The following is an 18,235-nucleotide window of genomic DNA, read 5'->3' on the forward strand; positions in this document are numbered from 1 at the left end:
AAAGGAATAAAAGTAGAAGGCAGAGTTGACCCCGAGGAAGGATTTAAATCATAAGAGATACAGTAGATTAATGAGGAATGTACTATGTGATGTCTTCAGCAATAGGATAATGAATTCCCCTGGCACATTCTTTTGTTATGAAATATGAATTTGGGTAATGAACCAAAATTGACATATCACCACTCATGTTGTTTTTACACACCTACAAACAAGCAGGTTTATGTTTTTGACTATTTTTAAGAAATTAATCTGCAAAACGACTCAAAAGCAACTGCACCCACGTGTTTGTGCTTGCATTCAGTTTCAGAGTGCCCCTGGGTGTTTTGACGTCAGTGTTTTTGGATGGAGCGCTGAAATTCTTCCTTGCCTAATTTAAGTGTCACTTGGTGTTGTTTGGCATCAATACGCTACAGGATTATGACAGCAAAGCTGTAATCGCCTATAGGATATGTTAACTGGCCATGACGCATAAGCCCAGGATGGATCTATCAGATTTAAGTGCATCTTTTTGTACAATCCAATTCACAAATCTACAGGAAGCAGAATTGGACAAGCGTTTTGATAGTCTGTACGTGGTGAATGGTTGATGTGCTGTGCGCAGATAGATTGCAGTCTTATACATGGCACACGACAGAGCCACACTGAAAACCAGACAGAACCAGCCTGATCACTGCCGTCGCATACCAGCTCCCATCTCATTCAGAAACAGAAGTGCAAATCAACACATGAACTCAAATGACACACAGCTTACACACCTTCCCTCTCTTTATTTATTCCTTCAGCTGTTCCGCTCTGTGTTTGTGCAATGCTCTTGTGTTCACTTGATCATGCGTTTTCATGGCTCGGTGCAAGACTTGACCTATTTGTACTATATTTTGTTCTCTATCACTTGCCCGCTCACTGGGTGTGTTGTGCTTTTTCATTTGGCTGTCTTAATGTTTGCTTTTACTGCTTGTATTGGGTGTTGTGCACAGCACATCACATACAGTATACACACACTCATACTCATGTTTCACTTTCTCTTGGACATGCACACATCATATAGCCTAGACTTTACATACACAGGAATCAATACAATATTACCTCAAGGCTGTTTATCAGCCAGTACGGCTAGAAATGGCTTGTTTTTTATGCACATACACAACTGATGATATAAGAGATTTAAAACTGGAGGCAAACACAGTCCAATTAATACAATAGTTACCTACATTCGTTTATATTGTTTTGTGTTTAGCACATTTATGCTGCATGTATTGGTGGCTAAAGACACAGCAGTCACCACAATCACTTACTCAAATGCTCTAAATCACCGTCTCCCCTGCTGCGGTCACTAACCATTTGCTGTTGCGCTGGTCCTAGCTTTTTTGCTATTTTTGTTTTTATTTAATTTTTTTCCCCTTTTCCTGTGTTCGTTGTAATCATGACCTCTCGCTGTTTTAATTTCAGATTTGCATATCCACTTCCACTCCTTCCTCATTTGCATACAGCAAGAATGGCGAGCGGGCATCCCACAGACAAATTCAGTTTCATGTATCAACCAGACACGCACAAGAGGTACGGGGCACGCATGCACACGCACTCACACACACATGTAAACAATATCCCATGCCCATATTCTCCGTGTCCAGGTAAGTTGAAAGTTGGAGTACTTGAGGTCTTCTCGTCTACACTGTGAGACCAGAGGTGCTTATGGGAGATGTGTGTATGTGTACATATGTGGCTCTGTTATTGGTCACCTTCACCTCAACCATTTAGTGGCTTTAATGGCTCGTTCAATCCTGTAGGGAAAACCAGGTTGGTAGAGCTCGCCCTGCCTTGTGTGGTGCAGTAGTGAAACTACGGAAGATGTGCAGTATTTGGCTAGCTGTATTTAATGCCACTCAAGAAAACCAAACCATTATTTTAAGTGGATCCATATGTAATTGTGCTTTTCTGTCAGTACTTGTGCCTTACTTATTCCAAAAGTCTGTGTTTTTAAAAACATTCTTACGTTGAGCCTCCTTGAGGGTGAGGATTCAGGGGGCTTGATTTTAATTTTTTGTTTTTTTGCATGCTGGCAAAATCCTTCGGCTGTCAGACGTCGCCTTAAAAGTCTGAGTTTGGGATTTGTGTGTGTGTGTTTAATGTATGCTTGATAAACGTAACAGTTTTCTTTACAATTTACACGGCTTACATCTCTTTCTCCATTTTTCTTTTGGCTTCTCTTATCCCCCTGCCCTCTTCTCCACACTGTCCTTTTCTCTCTTTCTCAGTAAGAACAGGTTAGCTTCAGCTATGAATCCAGTCTACAGCCCCGTTCAACCTGGCACCCCATATGGAAACCCTAAAAACATGGCCTTTACCGGTAAGATCTAACACACACACACACACACACACACACACAGCTATCATCCTTTATTCTGCCATAAACCTGTTTTTAAGGGTGGCTGCAAGTGACACACCACATTGCTGCTGAATTTTGAGTCTTTGAATGAGTGCCTTAAAAGCCTGTTCTACCAACGGCCTCTTAATGATTCTAAAGGTTGTTCAGAGAGACAACTCTTATTTTTTTATAAACTGGTTAGTGTTAGTCTAGCGAAGTTTACTTATTGTTTATTTTCTGTTGCGTGCATCGAGAAACTAACTTCCCTACACAACACTACTACACAAACTACCAGAAGATAGATAATAAATGTGTAGTGCTGCACCATCAGACTGTACAGTAACACTGTATTGCGCCTTCAGAATAGGGTTCTTTATGCATTTTGTTTAATATTGATGACGCCATTCCCCAGATATTATGAGCCTCGGACTACGTCAATCTTTTTCCACATTCTATAGAATGTGTTTCAGAGAAAATAAACAAACAAAATATGGCTGCTGCAATAGAGAAGACCGTTTACAAAAAAGTCACAAATCTGAAATCTAAGTCTAAAATATAAAATTGTGACTCTGTACACAATAATGTAGTGTCTAGAGAAGTCTAATGCATACACTAGAAAAGTGACACAGACTACAAACTAGAAGATAGAACACAGATTGATAACTCCCCTGTTCTTCTCCATCTTTTGGGATTTTTATTTTCCAAAACACAGTAGAGAGTTTGAACTGCAAGTCAAAGGTGCCCACAGGAACAATGACTGTTTAGATTATGTATTCACCACCAAGTTGCACACACATGGGGTAAAATGAGTGCTCTCGTGTAATTTACAATTGTGAGCTTCCACTAATGCTTAGTTTACATTTGCATGTGAAGAAGACACACACATGACCATGTTTATTGGGATTATTTCCTCGCAGAGACTTAATGTCTTTCCACATGAGTATCAGTAAGCAGCCCATCTCATGTGTGTCCATTGACGCAGAAACACTCAACACACTCCTTTAAATAACAGTCCGTGAATGTTGATTATCTTATGTTCAAATCTGACTGATAGTAAATGACCTCTTCTGAATGTAGGGAAATGACATGACTACACTCCTTGTGACAACAACAGGAATAATGCAACAGAAGGGCAATAATAGAACAAATGTTGGTAATAACCCATTGACATTGAATTTAACTCAGGATTGTATTATTGCCATACCTGTAATTGCCATTGGGTTGTCAAAAAGCTACATTTATTTAGTGTGTATTTGGTTGTCAAATGGGTCTGCATAATTTATAATGTATCAAAATAAACAGAGTACAGATAAGTTAACCATCACAACCCTCAGACTCTGCTGCATCATAGATTTATGCTGATATGTATTAAACCTGTTACAACTTGCCCAACCTACAGCAGCCAGATATAGTAAAGGCTTACGGCTATAGAACAGATAGCCTGTGAGATTGACTGCCAATAATAGCAAGCAATGAGCTGCACTTCGCTCACTTACATGCCTGTGTTTGTGGTGTTTTGGTGGTGTGGTGTGTGTATGTGGTGTGTGGGTGTGTGTGTGTGTGTGTGTGTGTGTGTGTGTGTGTGTGTGTGTGTGTGTGTGTGTGGGTGTGTGTGTGTGGTTTGTGGGTGTGTGTGTGTGTGTGTGTGTGTGTGTGTGTGTGTGTGTGTGTGTGTGTGTGTGTGTGTGTGGCATTCAGCCGTGTGCATTATTGGTGCAGACAGTTTTTTAATGAGCGCCATCTGTGCACATCCTGCCCTAAACCAAATAACGTGTGTGGAGAGATGTTTGCTGTATGTGACAGCAAATGTTGTAGCCTAAAACACATGTGACATCACTTGGCGCACCTTTTAAGCTATGGTTTCTGATATTTTCTCTTTTGTCTGTGATGTCTTGCAGGCTATCCAGGAGGGTATACTGCCACAGCTCCCACCTATACACCCAACCTCTATCAAACGGGCAGTCCTGGGTATCCACCAGGTGAGCCAGCCATTAACACACTCACAACAGTTGATGATTCTGTTTATATTAAACAAGATAATATCTTGGGAGGAATCGCTTTTAGTTCACCTCAAATTTTTGTGTAGTTAATTAGTGGGATGTACAATCACAGCACAAAGATGGCAGTAAGTTGAGGGGATCCATTGAAATGTAATGTAAAGGATGTAATTGGTACAGGCAGATGATTATTACATCATTATCACGTTTTAAACAAATATTAAACTGCAAGGATATTTGTTTTAAAGACTGCTGTTTGTGGCGTAGATATATTGCCTATTCTTTTTCTTTATTTTTACAGTACAAAAATAGAAAAATGTAAACCACAGAGCAAAATTATAACAAGTTGAAACATAAAGAAATGCAGGATGATAAACAGAGCCAAAAAAAGCCAAGAGCATTATTGTGTGACTCCCTTTGAGAATTAAACATCCCATTTCATGAGGTAAACAACAAAAATGAAAATAAAAACTGTTGGCAAAAGGGATATCTTAATTTATTATTATAAAATATTTTTGACGAAAAACACATTTTGAATAAATTACACACTGATGGAATTTTTATTTAAAGGCAGATGATCTATTACCACTGCTGCTGTACACCGCTGCACTAAATTGATGTTGATTATGCATACACACCCCAAAGCAAATTGTTTCCCACAATTATTGTTTTAAAATGTGTTTCATCTTAGTATATTTAAAGCAAACAAGGTTGTTTAGAGCTCCACACAGGTTGCAATAATGTGAAGGCAGGATGGAGGAAGTGGAGATCTCAACTAGGGGTGTACGATTCAGAAAATGTCACGATTCGATTCAAACTTTTAGGTTCACAATTCAATGGCAAATTTGGATTCAAAAACGATTCTTGACAAAATTCATGTAAGTAAATGTAGTTACTTTTCGTGTGTGTGTGTGTGTGTGTGTACACACAAACCTTCTCATTCAATGTGTTTTCATGACTATTTACGTCGTAGATTATCATTAAAGGCATCAAAACTATTAATGAACGCACACAGAATTATGTACTTAACAGAAAAGTGTGAAATAACTGAAAACATGTCTTATATTATAGTTTCTTCAAAGTAGCCACTCTTTGTTCTGATTATTGCTTTGCACACTCTTGGCATTCCCTTGATGAGCTTCAAGAGGTAGTCACCTGAAATGGTTTCCCAACAGTCTTGAAGGAGTTCCCAGAGATGCTTAGCACTTGTTGGCCCTTTTGCCTTCACTCTGCAGTCCAGCTCTCCCCAAACCATCTTGATTGGGTTCAGGTCCGGTGACTGTGGAGGCGCAGCACTCCATCACTCTCCTTCTTGGTCAAATAGCCCTTACACAGCCTGGAGGTGTGTTTGGGGTCATTGTCCTGTTGAAAAATAAATGATGGTCCAACTAAACGCAAACCGGATGGAATGGCATGTTGCTGCAGGATGCTGTGGTAGCCATGCTGGTTCAGTATGCCTTCAATTTGGAGTAAATCCCCAACAGTGTCAGCAGCAAAGTACCATCACACCATCACACCTCCTCCTCCATGCTTCACAGTGGAAACCAGGCATGTAGAATCCATCCGGTCACCTTTTCTCCGTCGCACAAAGACACGGCGGTTGGAACCAAAGATCTCAATAATATGAATTGTTACAGTTGTCCAATAGGGCTGTTGGCTGTGGATCAAACTGACTTCTCCACATCACAACTGATGGTCCCAACTCCATTAATAAGGCAAGAAACTCACTAATTAACCCTGACAAGGCGCACCTGGTAAGTGAAAACCATTTCAGGTGACTACCTCATGAAGCTCATTGAGAGAACACTCAGAGTTTGCAGCACTATCAAAAAAGCAAAGGGTGGCTACTTTGAAGAAACTAGAATATAAGACATGTTTTCAGTTATTTCACACTTTTTTTGTTAAGTACATAATTCCACATGTGTTCATTCATTGTTTTGATGCCTTCACTGATAATCTACAATGTAAATAGTCATGAAAATAAAGAAAACTCATTGAATGAGGTGTGTCCAAACCTTTGTGTGCGCGTGCACACACAGTATATACAAATAAAATTCATGTGGATTTGTTATTTTAACCTCCTGTTATGGTGTACTGTAATTCCTCAAATAAAAGCCAGGGCCTTTATTTACCTGAACCGCACAAGGTACCCAGCTTTTATTTGAAGCAGGCTTTTTTACGAGGCAGGCTTTTATTTCTAGTTCCATCCGTTTGATAAGTATAATTGTTTTAAATAAATCGTTTAAATGAAAAGCCATAGCGTTCCAGTGGACAGATCATTGGTTTAAAAAAAAAAGAAGAAAAATTTGGAAAAATATCCCCAATATATCAGATGCCCGGCTTTTAATTGCCTACCGGTCTCTATTTGAGGAATTACGGTATGTTTTGTGTGCAATGTCTGTAAGCTACTTGGACCTTGAATTACCCCTTGAGATCAATAAAGTATCTATCTGTCTTGTGATTGCAGTAGACATAAAAAAAGAGAATTGATTTTGGGAATTCTATGAATGGATTTTGAATTGGTAGAGCTTGAACCGTGATTCGAATACAAATTGATTTTTCTTTTGCACGCCCCTAATCCCAAGGAGTGGAAAGCTAGCTGCTAACAGTTGCCAGTGGCCTTGTAGCAGCAGATACCTGCTCTGCGGGGGCTCAATGTCTGGTCTCCATAGCAGATGAGGGCTGGCTGGATGGCAGACAGTTTCGGTGTGTCTGTATAGATGTAGATTGTTTAGTGTTACCGGGGTCCTGAACCTTTCAGCCAACAACCCAGACTAAAAACCAGTCTCACTTCAGTGACTAAGCTCTATTTAGTAGTGACTTCCATTGACAAATAACATTTTGGCAATTCATAATTGAATAATTGGGGGTGAAAGCTATATCATTATTTTTTTGTTGAAAAAATTAGTTCACCTGCTTGAAGTAGTTTTTAAGGGGCCACAGATAAATTGTCACCTGTCTCCTTAGCTGTAGTGTCTTCTAAAAGCTTTTTATAGGAAGAATTCATTTTTGACTGTACAGTTGTTTGCTTTATATGAATTTGCCTGAGGCAGGTATCAAAGTGTACATTGAGAGTTGAAAGCACAAAAACGCAAATTCTCATTTTAAGAAGTCTAAAATTTCATAGTCCCAGTTGGGTTTTATTAGCAGACTTTTTAATTCATTATATAAAAAATGGATAGGTATCATTTGCAAATAAGAAAGGGAAAGGGTCATACAATGTCAAACTCAGAAACGGTCAAGTTTAATTAACAACATCAGATACAAATTTACAAACAAAGAAAACTGAAATCAATAAACTGACTATAGGGAGGCAAAAAAGAAAACCTTAAAATAACTAAAAGGTCAATGTGAAATCAAATATTACTTTGCAATCAATAAGTCAAGAAGATATTTTTACAACAGGATCTTGAAGATGAGCAGTGAAGTCTGTGTTCTAGACAAATGGATGGGATGGTAAATTGGTAACAAGGAATAGGGACAGGACAATGAAGTCCTTTTGAGTAACTGGTATTATGTTAAGCATTATGTAGATTATCACCTAAATAAAAACATTTTGAAAGTAATAATTACTATAAATCGATAAAAGATGTAATTTTCTGAACAGGGGAGCAGATAGCTACTTAAATTGTGTCTTTTTCTCCTGAATTTCAAGTATCTTACCAAGGCAGGATGGTTTGTAGATTTCTTTTGAAGCCTTTTTCCTCTCGTCCCCTCCCCCCAGTTTGGTTTTATCTTTTGGAAGTCTAACAAAACATCAGGTATGCTTTGGAAAAGCTCACCCAGCAAGAGAACCGTTGTTTTTTTCTTTGTTTTTTTATATCGGTACTGTTTTAACTGCAATTTTCTATGAATTCTACAATGCTTATTGTATGGTGAAATTAAAGTCTTTTTAGATGTCGTGTCCCAGACAAACATCAACCTCCAGACAAGCTAGCTATGCTCTCATTAGAAACCTGTCTTGGACAATGTCTTTATTTCTCAAGACCATTGAATAGACAAACTGCTTTCTATCAGCGAGGCTTTTGTGTAATTGTCACACACCATTGTCCTCTAAAGCCCTGCATGCATGTGTGTGAGAGTACGTACGTACACACATCACACACACACACACCACCACACACACACACACACACACACACACACACACACACACACACACACAGCAGCTCCAGCATCTCTTTGTTCCCTTGTCCTTGTGTGAGAGAAGTGCTTTCATAAGCTCCACAGCAGCAACTAGCTAGTAGCATGTTTGACCTTCAGGCTCCTCCGAGCGGCGGCTCAGAGGTACTGCACCCCACAGAGCCGAGCCCAGCTGACAGCAGATATTAATGCAGGGGTTTGATTTAAATGCCTTTGCTGTACTTCAGTAGACCTTGTGCTTTACAACCTTTTTTGGTGTAGTGTCAGTCAAATGGTGGTTTGCGCCACTTTGTTGGTAGGTTGCTTGACTGTATATGCTCCATAAAAAGGTGATTGTACTCTATATCATGACTACAGAACTACTTTCTGTAGAAAGCCATTTTCCAAGAGCATGGTTAGACTGGCTAATTTAGGCTTGTAAGACACACTTGGCTGTGTTGTTTTGAGACTCAAGTCCCATCAATAGACAGCACTAGTCCCCCATCTGGTGGATGGGGGATGCAACTAATGATTATCATCCTTTTGGTCTTATAATACATCATACAGTATTGATTTTTCAGAGCGGCAACAGTCCAAAAGTCCAAAATATTCAATTGGTCTGCACTCAACCTTGATATTCAAGTTTTTTTTATACAAATAAAAATATATATTTATTGTGTATATAGAGTAGAATTATTCATTAAACACACAGTACTGCTGACTCTCATCTTCCTTTGACCGTATCTAAGTGTATATATTTATTATTTTTTGCTATAGTCCTTAACAAGTATTTAATTTTGCCAAGTTGTGGCCTGTTGAGGGGCAATAAATATCAAGTTCCAAAACATTACATTACACATTATTTGTATCGATCCACTAAACATAATATCTACAAACATGACATTTGATTGGAGGCTAGTCTCACTTTGTCCCGCAGCAACATTAAAATAGTGTACATTGTTTCTGTTAATGTATTAGGTGTCCATTTATTATATTTATTTATCATAAATAATGGAACATGCACATTTATTTTAAGTTCCATTATAGATGGATGGAGCTAGGGTCACATTTGAGCATTTAAAAATGTACTTGAAAGTAACGCATAAGTTACTTTCTGAAGTAACTAGTTACTTTTATAATTTGTAACTGAGTAATTTAGTTACCTTTCAGTAACTAGTTACTTTTATAATTTGTAACTGAGTAATTTAGTTACCTTTCAGTAACTAATTACTTGCCCAACACGGCTAAAGACTGACTAAGACCCTGAATTAGAGTATTTTGATTATATCTTTTGTCCAACTGATGTTCAGTTCAGAATTACCTTTTCAAATGGTGGTAAAATAGTGAATTGTTATAACTTGCTGTTATAATCAAATTGTTTTTGTTGGCAATAGATCACATGACTTGTATGTGAGAGGGGTCGATTGTAGTGACAAACCCACAGAATTATCACCTTAATTGTCAGAAAATTATTAATAAAGTGAGTTGCTCTTGTGTAATGTGTTTCTAAATCCTTTTTTCTGTCTCCCTTCTTTTTTTTGACTGTTAAGGATATACTTCAGCAGGCACCCCGTACAAAGTGCCTCCGACTCAGTCAAATGGAGCGCCTCCTCCCTACACCCCCACCCCCACCCCGTACCCAACAGCCATGTACCCCATTCGCAGTGCCTACCCTCAGCAGAACCTATACGCACAGGTAAGGATACTGAATATTTACCTTGGAGACACACTCTGTACAGGGCTATTGAGAAGTTGTGATCACATTTGTTGTGTTACACCTGTCAATTGGCATTGCCATTTAACTCGATCACTGTGGTAAATATACGTACATAGTATCTGGTTAGTTGATTACACTTTACAGCATATTTGTACAATTAGGTGAAGCGTTTTTGCGACATCATAGTGTTGAATGAACAAATATATGTGGTCCACTGATATGCAGGTTTTTCAATGGCCGATGCTGTTATTTAGAGAGCAGTGCGATCAATGGCAGGAATTTCACAGCGGCAAAGGAATATTACATTTATTTATTTTTTCACACTGACTCTGCCCTCTCCTACTTTATTTATCGACAGTAAGGCAGTCAACGTGTGAGGCGTGACGACAATAAATATGCACGCGTGAAAGAGAAGAGTGACAGTCTCTACTCAATCAGTACTGCGTATGTGCAACTCTGAACAGACATAAGGAGGCAGCGAGATGGCTCACTCATTTGCTACTTCCATCATCAGCTCCGGGAAAAACTGTTTAATTCAGAATGTTATTAAGTGTTGTTGATGTTATTAATTCTTGTTTTTGACTATTTTTCTATAAGGAACAATCCCATACATACATCTGATATAGGCAAAATATATACACTATAGTGCTTATGTTCTCACACGTTATATAGATGTGATGAAAATATAAGCCATATATACCCATATCCTTGAAACATGTTTAAAAAGGTCTCAATCAATAACATAAAGTGCATTAGTACAAAGTCCTTATGGCCACATTTGCTAAACTTAAATGAACATTTATTTAACACTGTTATTGACTGCATTGTCTCTCTTTAGTTAGTGTTAGCATAGTTTTGATAATGCAATCAAACATTGTTTTTAAAACATTCCGGTGTCCTGTGAAAGGCTTCACATTTACACTTGCTTACTGTCCCACAACCACCTCAAATGACAAATCTGATGAATGTTCTACCCTTCAGGAGTCGGACTAGGGACTTTTTCCAAACCCTGTATGCTAGTTTAGCTGGTTGGAGGCGTGCTACCGTGACGCTGACGTCTGCTCGTAGAACGGCAACATTGACACAAGGGGAAACGCTAACTTCGTTCTGCAGCAGCCACACTGGCTAGGCTGCCTAAACATACGGCTGAAGACCTTTTTTATTAATCTGCCTGTTAAATGCATTGGACTATTCCGATCATCTCAACTGGCCTGCCATTTGGATTTTCAGTTTATCACCATAACAAATGTGAGATGACTGAAGAAATAATTGTTTGAATTTAAGTAATGGGTTGCTTTGTGGTGTTTGTGGGGAATGTTAATATTAGTGCTCATCCTGACAGGGAGCATACTATACCCAGCCAGTGTATGCGGCTCAGCCACATGTGATTCATCACACCACCGTGGTGCAGCCTAACAGCATCCCCTCCACAGCCCTCTACCCTGCCCCCGTCCCTGTCCCTGCTCCTCGCAACAACGGCATGGCTGCCATGGGGATGGTAGCTGGGACAACCATGGCCATGAGCGCAGGTAAGACCAGAACCACTGACTGTTTATTTATTTCATTTTTCCGAGATAAATTGCTGGCTTGAAGACGGCAGGCATTGCCGTCTTCACTGTTCTCTCTTGACTGTAATCTGTGTGGTTAAATCATTTATTTATGCTGGAGATAGTCATGTGTTTTTAATGTTGCTCTCTGAATGTGTACGGAAGTGTTGTTTTAAGAGTTCCCTTTTGTTTTGGCTTACTGATAGATTGTATGTGCTTGGCTGTGTCAAATCTGTATACCCTAAAACAGCAGGATATAAATTGGACAATTAATTGAATGGCAACCATTTTGATCATCAATTTGATAGTTTTAAAGCAGAAATGGCAAAAAACGTCTCTGGTCAAGCAACTTAAATGTGAATATTTGATGGATTTCTTCATCTTCAATGATAGTAAAGTGAATGTGTGGTTTTGGGCTGTTGGTCAGACAAAACAAGATATTTTCAGTGATGTTGCCAGGTACGCGGCATGCTTCTTGGATGCATTAAAATCCGGAAGGACGCAGTAAACTCACCATTCATTTCTCCAGCCATGTGTCCTTATTTTTCCCCTGATATTGCTAATGATCAAATCCATTAAATCATAGAAATAGACAAAAGAAACCTCAAAACTGCAAAAGATAATAGTCCTTCACGTCACACACACACACACACACACACACACACACACACACACACACACACACACACACACACAAAGGTCCCTAAAAGGCAACAAAACGTGAAACAGATAATGGGCAAATGCTTGTGTGTGCATTTTTAACATTTTATCAATTTAATGCATTTTCTAGGAGTTGTCATGCTATTCGCATTAGCGTGGTAGTTACCGACAGGAGCTATACTTGCATCACGGTACTTCACAATACCACTTCAGATAATTACTGACCCGTAGCTCTTGTATACTGCTCTTCTGTTGCTCCGCTGTACAGCAGAGCACGGTAGGCGAGGGTAAGCTTTTATAGAACTCCCCAGGTTACACACAGCGTGTCCGTCTATTCCACTGCTAACAGTATTGACTTCCTAAAACTCTTCTTCTCTACCCTTTTTTTTTAACCTGAACATGCCGCAAAATATTATTTCCCATATACTGTCTTGCATATCTATTTCAGGATGTCTCCTATCAAATGAAATTGTAAGTCATGTCAATGTCAAAGGGGTCTGAAAATATAACTTTGATCTGAGAGAGTAAGTTGAGCCATCTGGGGGTAAACTGACCCTCTGCCTTTTAAGACCATTCAACAAAACAGATTATTCAATATCCATTCCTTGAGGTAGCAGGGAAATGTGAATTATTGCTTTAATTATTGAGTTATTATTATCCCTTGCAGTTCCTTCCGCCTTTAGTGGTTGAGTTAGCTTTGTAAACTCATTACCCAGGGGAAAAAAGGCATGTTAGTATTGTCAAGTTAGCTATGATGGTTTAAAGCTACATTAGTATGATGAAACGGCACATGAGATTTACGCTTATTTAAGTGACCAGGAGTGGGACATTTATACTCAACCATTAAAATGGTTTTATCAGAATCTACCACAGGTTAAGGGTTTTCTGCTCCCTGAAAGATGGTTTCATTTCATCCATTTTCCCCACGTTGAAAGAGTCCTTTGTGATGTGACTGAAACAAAGATTTTTGATTTGGAACAGTCCACAATCATTTCAGGGCCGCTTAGATTGTTTTTCGGAACAGTTTCAGGAGGATGGTAAAAAAACTGTACTGTACTCCTGTGGACTGAAAACCTATCAACATCACTGCATTTTCAGCCACAATCACTGGCCCTGTTAACTTCTGTTGGGAAGTTTTTGCCATTTGTTGACAATTTGTAGACTTTTTGTAACTGTTTTATAATTAAAGTAATCATGAGATTAATCACTAATGAAATATCAAAATTATTGTATAGTCGATTTTTTTTTTAGATTCATTGTGCTTTCTTTAGTGTTACTTATGTACTAGGCAGGTGGATAAGTGTTTTATTTAGATCGAGAGTAAATTGGCACAGCTGCTAACATAGTGGAAAACCAGGCAAAATATAGGAAAATGCTTCAATGGATCTAAAAATAAATGTATAAAAGTGATCCTGATATCACGTCAACATGCTGAAATAACATCAGTCATTATGTAATGTTAGTCTACATGTGTGTATGTACGTATGTGAATGCATATTTATGTGGATATGCATGTGTATGTACTATCTTACACACTTACGTACTTTTTTATATACATACTTATATCTGTACATAGTCAAATATTTATCTATATTTACCTTGTTAAGCTTTGTTGCAGTTTTTAGCCGTATGCCAATTTCTGTGGATGAACGCTGAGAGCAACAAAAGCCAGAGTCAAATTCCTTGTATGTGTTAACTCTTACTTGGTCATTAAAGCTCATTTTGATTCTGATTCTGACAATGACCACAACTACAGCAACAAACCAAGCCTTCATAGCTGTTCAGCAGATGGATTCAAAAATGGCTGAAGCTCATCAATGGTGGTGGTGTTTACTTCCTGTAGGGACCCTGCTGACAACGCCCCAGCACGCCCAGATTGGAGGACACCCAGTTACTGTGCCAACCTACAGGGCCCAAGGGACACCTGGGTACAGCTACGTACCACCTCACTGGTAGAGCCCACCCATCATGTGAGTGTCTGCCCACCTGCTGTTTGCCTTCTCCTCACCACACCCCTCCTCTCCTCCTCTTCGTTTTGTTGTCCTTTCGCCTGTTGTCTCTCTGACTTGAACAGCTATGCTGTCTCACATTTTGGTCAAACATAATAAACAAAATGAATAGTGGAAAATTGATTATTTCACCCAACTAGAATATTAACTCAATTAAGTTAGTTATTTTACTGTCAACTATGACATGTTTAATACTGTTTACTCAGTATTATTAATGCTATTATGTATGCTATTTCATCATTAGTTAAATATAACAGATTAATATAACAGTCATTTATTTAGATAGTTAATACTTTGTGAATGGTTAATACTTGTTTTGTAAACCATCTATAATCATTATTTGAATGCTTATAAGTATTATATATTATAATTAGTCATTGATTAGTAAGTTGTAGATAAAGCATTTTGGGTGATCTATAAAAGAGGATTACTTGTGCACTGATGGCTATCTAAATTGTTAATAGATGCTTTACAAAGTATTTATTAAGCATTGACATTCTATTATCTGTTGCAACTTTATAATAGCATTCAAATAATGTTTGCTAACTGTTTACAAACTGACAACTGTACGAACTATTTTTTTAAAGGTTTACAAATCATTTGGTAATCAATAACAAATGTGTGCAACAAGAAATTGTTAAATAATATGAAACTTATAAATATGAATAAGTAGGGATGTAACAATATGAAAATTGCATGTCATGGTAATAGTGACCAAAATTATCACGGTTTTCCATATCGCGGTGATAAAATAAAAAATAACAAGTTTAATTGATTATTACAAAGCGTTACTCCTATATATTAAGCCCTCTTTTCCTCAGAGGTCTGAGTCGGCCTTAAATCAATCACCAAGGTGTGCTTCTGCTCTTCTTCCCCACCAGATCTGGAGTCCACCATCGTATGCAACTGCTCAAATCTTACACGGGCTCCCACTGGTAACCATGGGAACTCAACACCTGTCTGCAAGAACAAAACTAAAGTGCAACAGCCACTTTACTATTATTGTTATTGTTAGTATGCGACATTCTAACGTTTTTACAAAAGCTGCTTTTATTTTTTTCTCTGTTCATTTGCCAACCAGTCATTACCTTATTTTGTATGGCTTTTTTTTATTTTATTTTTTATTTTATTTCCTCATTTTCTGTTGTGTCTGTCATTGGAACTCCAGAAGGACTCTTGACCAATCACGGGCGTCAGTTGCTCCTGTTTCTGTGTTGTGCTGGTGTGTGTGTGGTCCTTCCTCAGGTCAGTTGGCTGGAAAATATTGGGCACTTAAACTCAGAAGTGCACTCATTATCATCTCCATCAGTCACAACAAAGACTTATTGACTTAAGCTGCCACATTTCTAACAACTAGATATCAGCACAGGGTTTTAACATAATAAGCATTTAGTTTTTTCCGGTTATTTAATTTTTTGATATTCTTACTTTTACTCATCTGAATTACTTTTTTTTTTTTTCTTTAGACTTTTCCTACCCTTTGTTCTTCCCTTCTCTTTTATCCTTTTTTCCGCATTGTTACATTTTCAGTTTAATCTCAGTCGGCTTCCAGCACCTAGCTGTCTGTTGGGCGGTAGTCAGTCCATCATCCCTGCCGTTAAATGTCTGTGAGTGCTGTGGGCAGATCACTCACCCACCATTACCCATGCTGCTGCTCACTGTGTCCACATTAGCATAGCACACACTAAGAAAACTTCACCTGCTACAGACGAGACAGGCTAGGATGTTATGACGTCTGATGATGTTATCGGAATCTTAACCGTAACCTGTAACACTCTTTATAATAACCATGTCAACAGTATTGGTGGACACACACACACACTCACACACAGGGGCTCCTGTGTTGTGTCGGAAAAAAACACATGATCACTTAGTGGCATTTACTATTCAATACCTTCAGTTATGTTGTTACTGATCAACACACACACACACACACACACACAACGTGAGCTTCTAGGGGTGTCCATGGCAGGCAGAAGGAGTTTAAAGGGATTGTGTTGGCACAAAGTGAGGAGAGCAGGACCAGATGGAGATCAAACTTTAAGGAAGGAGGAGGAGATCACATATTCACAGTCGGGTCATTTCATTTCTTGGTACAAGACATTTGAGTTTGGGACATCTCACCTGCAAGAGGCCACCCAAACACTATGTTTGCACTACCTGCATTGTACATCGATTCCTCACTGTGATTACATCACCTCCTCTTCCATCCTTCTTTTCGAGGAGGACTTTATAACCAAACACTCAACAAATAGAAACCCGCACTCTCAAGTGTACAGTTAAAAGTGGACCAGTTAAGGGCATGTGTGCTGATGAATGGATAAGTTTCAATCCACTGGCCCATTCACAGTTCTGTGAGTGCTAAAAAGACCAAACCGGTAACATGGTGTGGTTGTGCACCACATTAAGGAAGAAATGATGGGCTCAGAGGGCTGTAGTGTGTGTGTGTGTGTGTGTGTGTGTATACACCTGGTCCATGTCATCGCGATGATTTTGTCGGTATTACCATATGAATTGCAAGAGCACTGTAGTCAAAAAAGTGCTGGTTTTAGTGTTCATGGCTGCAACAGTTTAAGAATATTAAGACATTTTAGCGAGCGTACAGAGCCGTGATGACGCGGCCACTTGGTTTTAAACAGGTTCAGTCCAGTTGGCTTTTTAGACTTAAAGTAATTTTTTTTATGAAAAAGATTCATACATTTGTTCACCTTTTTTTCTGGAAATTCACACATCTGCTTTTACTGACTGCATTTAAACATAATTGTCCTTTTTTTTTTTTTTTTTTAAATCCATGCATAACCTTGATAGTCATCACATAAGGATATTTGAGCCAATGAGACATGGACCATATACAGCTATTTCCTTTTTGTTGCCTGTTATGCTTATACATGTAGAGGCATTTATGTGCAAAGGCAGTACGATGACCCATTTTAATCAAACACTACAAACATACCGTGTAGTGGTGGTGGGGTTTAATATTTAAGTGAGGCGTGTGGTATTTTTCAGGATTCACACACACAAAAAACTCAAATTACAAGTTCATAATCTGTAGAGTACAGATTTGTAGAACAAAAAGCATTTACTGCGCGGGTATGTAGATGAAGTGGTTTGATATTGCAATAAAATAAGAGGGAACGCCTCAAACTTAACATACAGTAATTATTTTCTGAGTGTTTTGAATTGATTTAAATAAAAAAAAGGCTTATTGTAATCTCTAAATATGGATTACAGGCTCTGTATGCAGCCTCCATTCAGTAATTATTGCAGATATTGCTAAGAAGAGAAGTAGGAACATATCAAAAATTTGAGTATTGAATAACTGTGGAAATATTGCAGATCATAAGACAAAAAAAAGTAATTATAATTTAATGCTAAGTAACAGGTACCTATCTTGGTAGTGCAAGATGAAGTAACAATTTATATTGTAATTAAAAATAAAACAATAAGGTTGAGTGTTTGAGGTATTCTTAGTCCAAATGTTTGTACACTAGTAGGTTAATTCTCAAGAAAATATTGCATAATTCCGCTGTCGGATGAAAACCGTCTATCTTTGAGCCTTATTTTTGAAACAACACTTGTATTTTACAAGAAAAGTGGATGTTTATGGGTCATATAGTGTTCCCACCACGCAAGGTCTTGTACATTTAACTCAAGCCAGTAAAACTGAAAAGAATACAGAAAGTGGGTTTTCTTGCGACAGCATTAATGTTACTCGTCATTAGGATTTATTTAACCAACCACTTCTTCCGTCAGTATTTCTCAATAAAATCTTATGTTTTTTTTTTTCCTCCTTCTTTCCCTCTGGTCAATTGAGCATAATG

At 38.3% G+C, this 18,235-nt stretch overlaps 1 protein-coding gene across 2 annotated transcripts in view; it reads left to right on the forward strand.

Moving 5' to 3' along the window:
- fam168a (family with sequence similarity 168 member A) overlaps nucleotides 1-16,264 on the forward strand; it is a 24,242-nt gene extending 7,978 nt beyond the window's left edge. The window contains exons 2-8 of one of the 2 annotated variants that reach the window (XM_032511970.1): nucleotides 1,447-1,554; nucleotides 2,253-2,344; nucleotides 4,261-4,341; nucleotides 10,032-10,177; nucleotides 11,541-11,727; nucleotides 14,249-14,375; nucleotides 15,296-16,264. In XM_032511970.1, the coding sequence (XP_032367861.1) occupies nucleotides 1,493-1,554; nucleotides 2,253-2,344; nucleotides 4,261-4,341; nucleotides 10,032-10,177; nucleotides 11,541-11,727; nucleotides 14,249-14,361 (681 nt within the window). In that variant the 5' untranslated portion in view covers nucleotides 1,447-1,492 and the 3' untranslated portion in view covers nucleotides 14,362-14,375; nucleotides 15,296-16,264. The remainder of the gene's footprint in view (nucleotides 1-1,446; nucleotides 1,555-2,252; nucleotides 2,345-4,260; nucleotides 4,342-10,031; nucleotides 10,178-11,540; nucleotides 11,728-14,248; nucleotides 14,376-15,295) is intronic. The other variant, XM_032511963.1, reaches the window with a different exon arrangement.
- The last annotated feature ends 1,971 nt before the right edge of the window (nucleotides 16,265-18,235 follow it).

The sequence above is a fragment of the Etheostoma spectabile genome, chromosome 3 (assembly GCF_008692095.1).
Source record: "Etheostoma spectabile isolate EspeVRDwgs_2016 chromosome 3, UIUC_Espe_1.0, whole genome shotgun sequence".
In the NCBI taxonomy this organism is placed as follows: Eukaryota; Metazoa; Chordata; class Actinopteri; order Perciformes; family Percidae; genus Etheostoma; species Etheostoma spectabile.